Source organism: Erigeron canadensis, chromosome 1, assembly GCF_010389155.1.
Source record: "Erigeron canadensis isolate Cc75 chromosome 1, C_canadensis_v1, whole genome shotgun sequence".
Classification (NCBI taxonomy): Eukaryota; Viridiplantae; Streptophyta; class Magnoliopsida; order Asterales; family Asteraceae; genus Erigeron; species Erigeron canadensis.
Window position 1 is genome coordinate 33,422,652 of NC_057761.1, and position 13,803 is coordinate 33,436,454.

Below are 13,803 nucleotides of genomic sequence, written 5' to 3' on the forward strand. Positions count from 1 at the left end.
TCTTATCTTTGAGTAAATAAATCCTAAAAAATTAAAAGAGTATCAAGTGTCAATGACTCAATGTAGACATGTATGGCCAGAAACAAAACACAGGCCCATTAACAAACAACATTACTTGATTGTTTAAAGTTTACTACATTCTTATTTCTTGTTTACATTTCCCTTAACACACACAAACTCATTTCAATTTCAACATACATCATTCATCCTTGAATACATGTAATTACTCATATGGGTATCATAAAGTTATAATCTTTCATCGATTCAAGTACAGTTCATACATCCAAGATTCTTGCAATCAGGTAAAGTTATAATTTTTATTGTCAAGATTGTTGCTTTATTGAAAATTTTATTGTTTTGTTTGAAACCTTACTCAGAAATGCTGTTTTTTTAGTTTATTTGAAATGGGGTTTTGATGATTCAGAGGAAAAATATTAAATTTGATTGTAGTAGGAATACTGTAACTAGTAAATGTGGTAGCCTGACCATTTCTCAATTGTGTGAGGGATATGTCTTTGACTCAGATGTACCCGACATAACCGGGGTATCCGTGACCGTTTCCAAACCTGACCACCGTTAAAATGTTTAGCTAGTTAAGGTCCAAACTCAGGCCTCTTGACCACTAACAATGGTTAGTCTTAATTAAGGTTGAAAGGGTATTTAATTTTGTTTGTTTTTAACTGTTATTTGAGTACATAAATCTTGAACCAAACTACTAGGGTTTGAATATGTTAATATATTGATTTGATGCATTACGTTTGATATTGATTATGTTCTGAATTGCTTAGTTAAACATAGTTGAAACACATACGAGTAATTACTTAATTGCCCAGACATCGGTTGAGGTGATTTTGACTCTTATTTTGCTCCCTGGTGAAATATGATAACTTTGGAGTTGACGTTTATATTGCTTTGTGTTTTGATTTGGAGAAAGCGGAGTTGATTATGTATATAACTATGTAATAATTGTATAGAAATGTTACAATTAAAATGGTAGGTTACAAAATGGTGTGGCGCCATTACAACGAAGATAGGGAAAGAAGAAACTAATGTACTATCGTCACATCATTGTGTAAACTATTTTGTAAAAATTTCTTTAAATAGTACTTGGTTTTTAGCTAATGTATGATATCTTTATATGAAGAACCGATTTCAGGGGTTCTTGAAGTTTGACACAATAAAATTCTTTTTTTTTTCTTTCCAGTATGATTTTTCATATAGGCTTATCAAACAGAAGTAGCGGACCATAGTGATTAACTTTAATACTAATTGTTTAGTTACTAATCAGTAATCACACATTAGAAGTTATTTTTATATAAATACCCAATTTTAGAGGTTCTTGATATTTTGATAGAATAAAGTTCTTATACCTTTTTTTTTTAATTCTTTTTCCGTCTGATGTTTTTAATAGCTATCAAACAGAAGTAGAGGATCAGAGTGATTAACTTTAATACTAATTGTTTGGTTATTAATTGCACATCAGCAGTGTAGCTGTTGCCATGGGTTCTGAAGCAATGCTACAAGTGTTTTATGGGGTTACACCTTTTATTAAGCCTGAATTAACATATTCTCGTGGTTCCATCATTAAATGCAAAAGAAGCGCCGGCTCAAATGTCATTGGGTTTTTTAAGTGCTCAAGCATCTTCAAAAGCAGAAATGTTTATCACCATTTCCCTAGAATTCCTAGTATGCCATATGAGAAAACCAGTAATAGACATTTCCAAAATTCGAGATGTAATTGCCAAAATGCTGAAAGTGTTAGTGAATTTACTACCGAGGATGAGAGTGGTTCATGGATTCTAAATAATACCAAACAGTTTAATACAATTCAACAGACGGGTAATTCACCAGATCTCATGGATTATGAGAATGCTCTTCAATTCAAGAAAGAAAAAGAGGTTACATTATCTGATAAGAAAGTACTTAACACTAGTGTTGATATGATCGAGGATGAAGCGTGGGACCTGCTGCGAGAATCTATAATATACTATTGTGGTAGTCCTGTTGGAACGATAGCTGCAAATGACCCAACGAGCACCGGTGTCCTTAACTATGATCAAGTTTTCATCCGTGACTTCATACCTTCTGGTATAGCTTTTTTGTTAAAAGGAGAGTATGATATTGTCCGCAGTTTCATCCTTCACACACTTCAATTGCAGGTAGTTCATAGGTTTCTTTTCTTTTGCCCTGCTTTTTTTTTTTATATAGGTTGTTCACAAAGAAATGCTACAACTTAAAATATGGTGGAAGTTGAAGCTTATTATGGGGTTTAGGGACACCTTCTGTTTTTGCAACCAACTTTTGGTTGTCTAAAAAAAGAAGTTTCAAAATTTAATTCAAGGTAACTATGACCATGTTAATCTTTCTCACTCTGAAGTGGTGTCTGAAAACCACCTATCTTTAGTGAGAACCATGCAGACTTATTGACGAGACTTTGATGGGTCCCCCGCCTCCCTTTAGAATAAGTTGGTTACTCAAAGCAGAAACGCATCTAAAGCTACTCAACTATTTATGCAATTAGCCTTTTGAATGGTACTCAAAGTTCGCATTCTCTATCTATGTGGAACTGGTTGTTGAAACTTCAAAGCTCCCCCTCTTAGACTTGGTACTCTTTATCCATGTGGGAGGAATGGATTTGTTACAAAATCTCAAATAATAGTTTTGTTGTAATTGTTTCATGTGTTTCCGAATTGCTAGACATTTGGGTTATGAAAATTTTAGACTAAGTAATTTTAGTTTAATTTTCTTGTGCCATAGAGCTGGGAGAAAACGATGGATTGTCATAGTCCTGGTCAAGGATTGATGCCTGCTAGTTTTAAGGTTCGTACAGTACCACTTGAGGGTGATGACTCTGCGACGGAAGAAGTATTAGACCCTGATTTTGGAGAGGCTGCAATTGGCCGTGTTGCCCCTGTTGATTCTGGTAAATGTTATGCTAATGTGTTTCTTAGTATAAATACAAAAAAACAATATGTTTACAGTAATTTTCTTAATATTTGATAAAAACAAGTTATGATGTTAAATATGATTCGAAGTACAGCCCAAACTTTGGAGACTTCAGCCCTGTTGACTCGTCCCCCTTTTAGATATTTTTTTCGTCTGATTCAGTTTAAGATAATATATAACCCAAACCGACCAATTTATAAGTACTTGAACCAAAATCAACCAACATTTTCACTTTCTTTTACTAAATAATTGTACCAGGATTATGGTGGATTATATTGTTACGTGCATATGGAAAAAGTTCTGGAGATATGTCACTGCAGGAGAGAATTGATGTACAAACTGGAATCAAAATGATTTTGAAGTTATGTCTTGCCGATGGTTTTGATATGTTTCCTACTTTGTTGGTAGCTGATGGTCCTTGCATGATTGATCGCCGTATGGGTATTCATGGCCACCCTCTCGAAATCCAGGTTCTTCAAAAAATTCAACTTTTAATGTTAGACTTTGACACCCAGTTCAAAAAGATTTTATATCTAGAATATTCCTCAACAAAGACAAAACAAAAGCATCTTCTGTAAGTAATTTAAGTTGAGAACTTACCAAAAATGGGTGGTGCTGTAGTTTTCACAAGACACGAGGCAGGTTGGTCAATAGGTGACCACTGGTAATATTTGGTACTGGGCCTGCTTACCCTGAAACCCTTCTTATATAAAAAAAATAGTTAAATCCGATTACTATACTATATTACTACAATAACCATGTAGTTCTTTTCAACAAAGAAATTTAACAGGTTGTATTCATTGATGCTTTCACCCGTTTGACCCACCCATACAATTTCTGCCTAAATTTTTGTCCTCTTACTCATTTGACCTGTTATGAACAGGCTATAAGCCTATAACCCAAATTGATTCATATTTTCAGGCGTTATTTTATTCTGCTTTAATGTGTGCACGGGAAATGCTTGCACCAGAGGATGGATCTGCAGACCTCATTAGAGCCTTACACAACCGTCTTATTGCATTATCATTTCACATAAGAGAATATTACTGGATAGATATGCGGAAACTTAATGAAATCTACCGTTACAAGACTGAAGAGTACTCTTATGATGCTGTCAACAAATTCAACATTTATCCTGATCAAATACCTCCATGGCTGGTAGAATGGATGCCAAATAGAGGAGGATACCTTATTGGAAACCTACAACCGGCTCATATGGACTTCCGTTTTTTCTCACTGGGAAACTTTTGGTCAGTAGTCAGCAGTCTAGTTACGGTTGACCAATCTCATGCCATTTTGGATCTTATTGAAGCTAAATGGGCAGATTTAGTGGCTGATATGCCTTTCAAGATTTGTTATCCTGCTCTCGAAGGTCAGGAATGGCAGATTATCACTGGTAGTGATCCTAAGAACACGTAATCTCTCTATCCTAATGCGACATTTTATTAAACATCGAATCCTATACAATTTGTTAAATTTTTTATAATATGCAGGCCTTGGTCATACCACAATGGAGGTTCATGGCCTACTTTGCTTTGGCAGGTACATACATACATGTTTCTGAAACGGTATCAGTCTTTTGGGGTTTGTTTGATCATCATGTTTATTGTAAATATCTGAGAAATCATGATCAGGATTCCACTTGATAATGTGGTATTGTATAAACCATATTAGAATAGATAATCGGCAGTATAAAGAACTAAAACGGTGGTAGAAAATATTGTTTGGATATGATTCAGCCTTTTGAAGTTGCAAATAGAAGATAATCATGTGTTTGAATCTTTGATAAATAGTGATAGTTTGAGGAATTAAATAAATTTTTAGGAAATTGACCAAAATGAATTGGGGTTTATTGGTAAGCTTATTTTACAATTACATAATCACCTTAATCAACTTATTGCATGATTATTTGACCCATCAAGTACTTTGATAATCAGATTACTGTTCAGTTACACTTTAAAAGTTAGTTCTTGCGATTATAAGTCGTAATAGAACACAGGTCCCTTAACTTTGACAGCTAAAACAATCTTGGGCATTACGTTGTTGCAAATTTGTTGAGTTCGATTTAAATTAGATTCTATATAGAAAGATATGAAATTTTCTTACTTTATTGAGAAATTGTACAGATCTAATTCGACATTTCTTATCAATGAATAGATCTCTTTACTTGTATGACTTAGATATCTCGTATTTCTCGAAAAAGTGATTCGATTGATGGGATTTGGTATGATACTCTCCTTTCTTTTCCGAAACTCAAATAGAATACTCTCTCCATGGGACCGGGGTTTGAGGTTGTCATACCACTTTCATCCGATATCTAGTTTGAATTCTAAGACCCTCTTTATGAATTATAAGGCCCTCTTTATGCTCTCAAAGACCAGATTTAAAAGTCAATTTATACTTCCAATAATAGATGAACTGATACGAGGATTTTGATATACAGCTTACGGTGGCCTGCATCAAGATGGACAGACCCGAAATAGCAGAGAGAGCGGTCAAGATAGCAGAGGGGAGATTGGCTCAAGACAAGTGGCCTGAATACTATGACACTAAAAGAGGGAGATTCATAGGAAAACAGTCACGATTATTTCAAACATGGACAATTGCGGGATATCTTGTGTCTAAACTACTCCTTGCTGACCCAAGCAAAGCCAAGATTTTGATGACAGATGAGGATACTGAGCTTGTCACTGCCTTTTCTAGCATGATCACCTCCAACCCACGAAAGAAACGGGGTCCAAAGAGCTCCCAAAATACCTACATTGTGTGACATTTTATTATGGGAAAATTTATTTGTTCTCTTCAATTCTTGGTATAGATTATATAGGAAAGATCGAGTCTTTTTGCCACTCGCATTATTGGTAACCTTTGATGGGGCGTCACGAGTTCAGGTCATGTAAATACGTTATTTGTTCTTGAATATCATTAAAGATATGAATTCATCTATTTCTTGGAAGCAGGACTTTGCTGCATTAATGTTTGATTTGAATACCAGATAAAGTACATATAGCCTCAAACATATGCTCGGCCTACTCATCTGTTATGTAATGTTACCATAACATAAAGGATTCTGTTGTACTTTAAATGGTGGGATTTTATTTTATTTTTCTTTCTCTCTATTCTATGTTTATCCCTATTTATGTTCCCGGGATATGCTGAGTCTTTGACTTAGATTTACGTGACTTAACCAAGGTTTCCTCATGACCGTTTTCCAACCCTTTCTTCCATTTCCAAGATATTTTTTAATTAGTATAGAACTTGAGACCTCTTGAAGACATAAGACATCTTACTAGGCTACCTTCATGGCGGACTGGTGGTTTATCTTTCTAATATCTTGGGCTCTTCATTGAAAAACAACCAATGTTAAGCAGAGGGGTTGAAGTCAAAAAAAAAAAAAGTTTTGGTGGCAACACTTTTGATAAGTTATATTGTTAAAACTTAACGGGATCACCAAGAATCTAGACAAAAGAAGTTATAGATTGACCGAGATACCCTAGGCCCCGGGTGGCGGGTGCCATCTTGGCAGTTGGAACCAGCCATTATTCACCCCACAAAAATGACCACATACAACTTTCCTAGCACCATGAGACATGAAATAAATGTGTCCAAGAATTCCCAAGACAATAATTATGTTTTGCATTTATTCAATTGCAAATTACCAAATGTTACATTCATATAGAACGGATTTAGATTTACAGAATAACAAAAACACACACAAAAAAAAAGAGACAACAATCTATAGAACTTAATACTGAGATCCATAAACCTTTAGTTCACATAATCAAGCAGTAGCTGAAGCTCCTTCAGTTGGCCAGAACTCAGTTTTCTTTCCAGTCTTGGAAACAGTCTCCAGAACAGCATTTGGCTGAACGTTACCCTTCACAGTCACTTTCTGTTGCTCCATATCAATATCAAAACTTTCCACTCCTGAAAAAAATAGTTTTTACAAGATCAATATAATTCGTTGTATACACTTTAGATTTAAATGATATATCAAATTTAAGCTCAATTCTTGAGTGAACATTTTATTAGATAAAAGGATGAATGGCGAACCTTCCATTTTGCCAAGAACCCTCTTCACGGCCCCAGAACAGCCACCACACGACATAGCAACCTTAAGAACAACAGTCTGCATTCACATATATTGCCACCAGTTATATACATTATATATTATCAGGTATTAACATGGTCTACTTTAACACATCCATGAGGTTTGTTAACAAGACAGCTGAACTCTCATATAAGAAAATAAACTTTAGAAACTTACAATCTAAAAAAGTATAATTAAGTGAATGAAATAATGTTAAAAGTCATCAATTCAATTCCAAAAGAAGGATCATTTTTATTTGAGCTAACACTAGTTATCAACCAATGTGGAACACATATCTTAAAATCCTAACAAATTTAGCACAACAAATTCGACAAACATTATTTGGGATTTTATCTTAATTCCAATTCACAAACATCAGTCACTTCTAGATGATACTTTGTACAGAGCGACGTATTGATAGAATCCGCTAATCATTGCCCTAAGCAAACCGTATCATATTAAATCATTATTAAACATTTAATTCTCCATATATATCTACCGATACCACTTATAAGTCTAATGTTGAAAGTGATGTTAAGATTGTCATATGGGAAGTGTTCATCACAAGAGCTTACAGGTTTCAAAACAACAGTCCAGAAAAAAAAAAAAAAAAAAAAAAAAAACGTCGTCAATGCTCCTATTAAAGATCATATCATCTTGAAAAGCAAAAATTTAGATTTGTATTTCAATAAATACTACTCCCTCCACAAATAAAACAAAATTTTAAATATATATCTATAACCCCTAAGGCTGTAGTTAGCGTTTTTCAATATTTTAAATATTGTAACAATGGTAAGTAATTCAAGTTATAAACTTATAATATAATAAGCAACCATGTGTCTTTTAAAAGTGGGCACATACTTTGAAACAAACAACTAAAATGGGACGGAGGGAGTACTACCTTATATATATATATATATATATATATAAGGGGTAACACTCCGGTGAGAACACTTTTAATATAAGAATGGTGAGAACACTTAAAAACATCATTTTGATGCATTAAAAGTTCATAAAACTAACATAGTGCATAACTAATTATCATTATTTAAGTGTTTAACAACACATTGATCCTTTAAAATCGAAAAAATCATGTTTTTTGTTTTGTGCATCCATCTTGGATGCATATTATCAAAATGATGCATCCAACAAAAAACGTGATTTTTTCCGATTTTGACGGATCCATGTGTTGTAAACACTTAAATAATGATAATTAGTTATGCACTATGTCAATTTTATGGACTTTTAATGCATCAAAAAGTAGTTTTTAAATGTTATCATTTGTTCTCATTTTAAGTTGGTTCTCATCCACCGTATATATAAGTATATTATAACTACTATAATAAGGCTATGTTCAGGCAGAGTTAATGGGGAATTAAGGAAAGCCCTTGGTACTTGCTTCGACTCAAAAGGGCCTTAACGTCAATTCACCTATGCAATTTAGGTGCATAAACGTTAAGGCTCTTTTCGAGTCAGACGGAAGCACAAAGGGCCTCCTTCATTAAGACCTATCCTAGATTAATCCAAGTTTTGAACACGAAATATTCAACATACCAAAAAGTCAATTTCAAACAACATATATAATCATAGATATAGAAATATATAATAAAAGCTAAGGATTAACAGTAAATCCATATACGAGATCATCAATCCGATCACAGAAAGTAATACAGAATTATAAAGCAGATCATAATTACCTGAGACATAGTTGAATTTGATAGGAATTTGAGAAATTGATTTGATTTTTGGAAGATACAAAGGAGATATAACAATAATAGTAATAACGAATATTGGATGGATGGATTGATGGGCGTAAGTGGGGAATATATAAATATAAGGGGGGTAAAAGGAGAGATAAATAAAAGGATAATATATATTTCACGTTTTTGTGTTGATTTGGTGACGGCCGGTTGATAAGTCGTCAGCTATCACGACATATCTACTTTTTTTTTTTTTTTCCTTCTTTTTAAATTGTTTTTTGATTTTTTGTTGACTTTGTTACATTTTCTGTTATTTCTAGGAGGTTTTAATTTGTCAAATTCTATTCTAACAAATCAGGTCGTTTAAAGTTTCAACTATCTCCAGACTCCAATAGTCCGATGCTAAATCCTAATATGCTCATGGATATCTTTAGTTGTTCATTGTACTTTTGTCTAAAATTATTTATTTTTTTTTGTAAATCTAAAGACATGGAGATCGTAAATCAAGACTTAACGAGATCTAAGTGTGTAGAATCCACTTAGATTCGTGTTTGAGTTTTCTGAATAAATATGAACATATACACATGAATCGAATGAAGAACAACAGAAATAAAACGAATTCATTTATTATTCAGTCATCCCGATTACATTACAATAGCTAATCCGTATAGAAAACATCTCAATTATTACGGATTACAATCAAAGAGACGACAAATAATAATGAATTACATGGTGCACACGGGCATAGATCTCTACCCAATCCGTTGAATAGTTTTTGTATTGTGATGATGTCACCACGAACGAACTAGTTCGTATGGAGATGTTCAAAGCTCACGAATTTGGTTGAAGCCCAGCTCGTGAATCAGCCTATAAAAACAATAATGAAGTTACAATTTCGAGTTAATGGTTTGAGTCTAGACAAAAACTATTCAACGGATTGGGTAGAGATCTATGCCCTATAGATGACGTCAGCATGAACTTCAACAGCCTATACAATTACATTACAACGGACAATAATTAATGCACAGAAACTGCACCAACAATCTTCAATATATTTATTTTTGTTTGTATATAGATCTAAGAATATTTATAAAGATTTTTGTATAAATGGAGGTAAAATAAAGAATTTCAAGGATGTGTAAGGATTTTAAAGATTTATATAAATATGACGTGACAGCTAAAAGACGACTAAAAAGGTCTTAGTATTGCAATTATTAGAAGCTCGAGCTTTGTCGAGGACCTATCTTAGGCCGAAGGGTCGAGGAATTTTTTTCTTTATAACTTTTAGATAATTTTTATATAACTTTAGTATATCATTAGTATAATTCTACGTATGGACTATTAACTTTATGAATAAACACTATTAATTTTAGTTTTGAACCTAGTCGAAGATATTGCTGTTGCTATGTCCACCATGACTCGAGAGACTCTTTTGCAATCGATGGTTAGACAAAAGTTTTAGGTTTATTAGTTGAATGAAGGGAAACATTAGAGTAACAAGCACGTACAACATATTTCCAATGCAAGGTTGGAGAATACCTTTTTATAGCTTAAAAATCACATGAAATAAAACCTCCATTAAAATTATATAAAAGTAAAGAAAGAAAAAACAAAAAGAAGTGAATTAGGGGAGAAATACCACCAAATCTACCTAACGATGAGAAGGTAGTTGGGTTCTTCAAATGCAAATCCAATTTAGACGTATCTTTGTACTTGTTCAAATGTGTAGTACACATTGTACTCTCATGTTACACACACATTGGGTCATTTGTTTGAAACTTTGAAAAGACAAACAATTATTTTTAAAATTGTGTTTTTCTGTTATAAAGTTAAAGAAATGTTCTTTAAAGAATCAGCAAAACCAAAAGTTTTGTTAAATGACCCCAATGATATACGAATTGTGCTCTTTAGAATTCAACAATAGTTAAAAGGGTCTTTTGTATGGATTGTTTATTAGCCCAGATTATTTGATGAATCTGTAATTGTTCTGCGCCTTATCGACTTATTAATAAAATCGTGTTGTTAGAAAAAAAGTTTGTTAAACGAAGCTTTAATGGCTTTTGTTAAAATGCATTAAATAGTTATACACTTATTATAAAAATCAAAATGTGAATTTTTGATATGAAAAAGTATAACTTTTAATTCGGACTTCATTCATTAATAAATAAAATAAAATTTAACAATGATTTGTGAGTTGTGACATATAAGACCATACGGTGTGAAGCGTTTTTTTTGGGTGGGGGAGGAGTTTCGGCTGCTAAACGCCGTGTACATCGTCCCGATGTCGCGTTCCGACTGGTCAAAAGGTGGTCGACAAACCAAAACAAACGCCCAAAAATTGCACTTGTTTTTTGTGCCTTTCGAAATTTAAAGGTGAGAGAGAAAAGAGGTAGGGATAAGAGTGAGTTTTCGTCTTGCTTTTTTTTTTTTTCCTTGCAAAGGTATATATATATGTTAATATATATAATTGTGCCATCGATCTGCAAATTGTAGATGAAGACAACTAAATTTTTGTATGTGGTCTTTAAATTTTGCTTTTTTTCACCTTTAACCCCTAAAACTTTTTGTATATAGCCCTTTGCCCCTTTGAGTTTTCCTTTTATCTTTTCTTTATTTTGTAATGGATTTTATTGTTATCTTTATTTATTTTATTCAAAGATTTATATTTATACATGATATCTTTACTTTATGTATTTTAGTACGAGTAGTTTTAAAAAATTATCTCATACGAGTAGTTTTTTATGTAATTGAAATTAAGTTATATTTATTTATGTATATTTAGTTTTAAATATATAAGTAAAATACTAAAATAAAAAATATTAATCATTTGGTTTTGACACATGGCAAGAGATGCTCTATGGTGTCAAGATGCCTCATACCACACTTTTTTTAAGAACCCCTTTGCTTAGTTGACATCATATGTAAAAGACCCCATTCTCCAAGAGTCTCGTACCGTTTAGTCTAAGGAGATGATCGCTTAGTAGGGACGGACTACCATCAAAACAAGTTAAAAGGCACATCCAATATAAATTATTAATATGGAGTGTGAGTTAAAGTTTTGGATATACCAGCCTTCTTCGTGAGTTCGTGATGCAAAATTCTTAATTTAATTTGCTTGAAATTTTTGTTGAAGTTGAATGAGTTTTCCATGATTTTAAAGTTGTATAACTTTCCCATAGTTTTAATTTATGTTGACAAAAAGTATTCAATCAAACATTAAAAAAAAGGACTAAGTTAAGTATCAAACATAACTCAAGTTTTATTTATTTTGGCTTACATTTAGTACAAGCAAATTTCGCAACAGAAGAACTAGAACACCTTACCCGATCCCTTCACCCGAGTCTCGTCCTTGCGACTAAACTGCGAGACGGCGCAGTCAGTAGCAAATATATGAGATGTCGAGTATTTAGGCACGTTACCCATTACAGGCATTTTCGCCCTAACGTTAATCTTACTTGCATAGTCTGTTTTATAAGTTTGTCCTAAAACTCCATCTACTGCATCACTTAAGTTATAAAACTTAAAACCCAACTCCAAATGTGCAAAACAGTCATCCTTTGTGATATCATAACCATGTATCTTAGATTCATGTTCACCAATGGGGACCACTGCGGCTGTAATCTTGAAGCTATTTTGCACTTCAATGGCTATACCATTAGTTGGGCTTGTTCTAGTGATGAGTAAAGATGAATTTTGATATGTCCAGTTTTTCCCATCAAGAGATAGTGGGGTATCATCAAATGATATATATAGATGCTCTTCGTTATCATCCCATATTGATGTTTTCTTGGCTCCAACAAGGAGTTTGTGATTGTCAAACATGATTCCTACTGATTGGACCCATTTGAAGTCACGAGTAAGTTTTTGGTTTCTTTTTCCAATGAAGTGACCGTTGATATGGAGACTTGGGTCGGATACTAGGCAGAAATCTTGATTTTTTTGTCCGTGAAAGTAGAATGTTAGACCATCTCCTCCCACGAACCGTGGGTCTTGACACACTGCTCCGGGTACATTACAATCTTCAAGATTAAAACAAGTAATATGATGTTAGTTTCATGATACTAGTAAATAATAAGGATGTCAAACATGTTAAAAGTTGACAAAATTTTATTTAATGTACAAATCCTTGTTAATTATTTACATAAATTAACAAAGCACAAGTCGATCTTGAGCAATGTTATGCCAAAATGACTTCGAAAATCAATTAGTTAATTGAAGTAAATGGATAGATAATTCAGAAATAACTTACTGCAAATTGGTTTGCAGGAAACACAATCCACATAGCAGTTTGTTGAACATGCAGCAGGACAAAAGTGCCACAAATTGAAACATTTTGGGTACAAAGGAGATGTGCATCTCACTTTCTTCGGTATGGCTCCAAGAAATAGTCTATTTAGTGGAGGTTTCTTCGCATCAGCTTGAGATTCAACGGCCGAAGTGATAAGCAACAAAAACGGAAGCCACAAAAGCAATGAACTGATAATCTTTGACATAGTCGGAACAATGGGATCAAATTTGGCAGTAAATCTTGTTAAGTTATAGGAGTAATGTATAATTGGTTGTGTATTTGAGTTATGGCTTGGTTATGCTTTTATAATGAAACTATGATCAATTAAAGTGTGAAAACCTTAAGAGAATGGTTCATGTTTGGTGTGAATATCAAAAGTGACATGAAAAAAAGAACACTTATAGTTTTTAACGGTCATTGATGTGAAAAGCCAAGAAATCATATAAGAGCATGTAACCATAAGAATTTACCCGTTTAATAATGCTTTAGGATTGGAAGTTCAAATGTGATCACCTCCTATTAGCACCTAAACAATCATTTTAATAACAGCTCCACAAGGTGCCAACAACTGATTTTCAGCCTGTAATCACATTGACCAGATTGACTTTTAAAGTCAAACTTCACAGTTAATCACTAAGGTCACTAGGTCAGAATCCTAGATTCCTAGTTAGTGAATTTCTAACATAACCAAGCTTTAATTAAAATTTAATACATCTAAATGAACTTATCTAACCCACTCTATTCATGAGTTAAAATCCATTTATCCATATCAATCATTT

At 33.2% G+C, this 13,803-nt stretch overlaps 3 protein-coding genes across 4 annotated transcripts; 1 reads left to right on the plus strand and 2 right to left on the minus strand.

Moving 5' to 3' along the window:
• The first annotated feature begins 140 nt into the window (after positions 1-140).
• LOC122584696 (alkaline/neutral invertase E, chloroplastic-like) lies at positions 141-5,902 on the plus strand. 2 transcript variants are annotated; one of them, XM_043756744.1, is made up of 7 exons: positions 141-302; positions 1,484-2,159; positions 2,758-2,923; positions 3,205-3,416; positions 3,868-4,361; positions 4,440-4,488; positions 5,390-5,902. In XM_043756744.1, exons 2-7 carry the CDS (start codon positions 1,500-1,502, stop codon positions 5,714-5,716), a joined length of 1,908 nt encoding a protein of 635 aa, XP_043612679.1. In that variant the 5' UTR covers positions 141-302; positions 1,484-1,499; the 3' UTR covers positions 5,717-5,902. The 2 variants fall into 2 exon arrangements, with proteins under 2 accessions (XP_043612679.1, XP_043612678.1); XM_043756743.1 differs by having other exon boundaries at positions 1,487-2,159.
• Positions 5,903-6,558: 656 nt separating this feature from the next.
• On the minus strand, positions 6,559-8,874 carry LOC122584697 (copper transport protein ATX1). The gene is made up of 3 exons (XM_043756745.1): positions 8,734-8,874; positions 7,000-7,075; positions 6,559-6,873 (listed from the first exon to the last, which is right to left on the minus strand). Exons 1-3 carry the CDS (start codon positions 8,740-8,742, stop codon positions 6,728-6,730), a joined length of 231 nt encoding a protein of 76 aa, XP_043612680.1. The 5' UTR covers positions 8,743-8,874; the 3' UTR covers positions 6,559-6,727.
• Positions 8,875-12,045: 3,171 nt separating this feature from the next.
• LOC122590409 lies at positions 12,046-13,229 on the minus strand. Its single transcript, XM_043762644.1, has 2 exons — positions 12,986-13,229; positions 12,046-12,755 (listed from the first exon to the last, which is right to left on the minus strand). Exons 1-2 carry the CDS (start codon positions 13,227-13,229, stop codon positions 12,046-12,048), a joined length of 954 nt encoding a protein of 317 aa, XP_043618579.1.
• Positions 13,230-13,803: the final 574 nt, after the last annotated feature.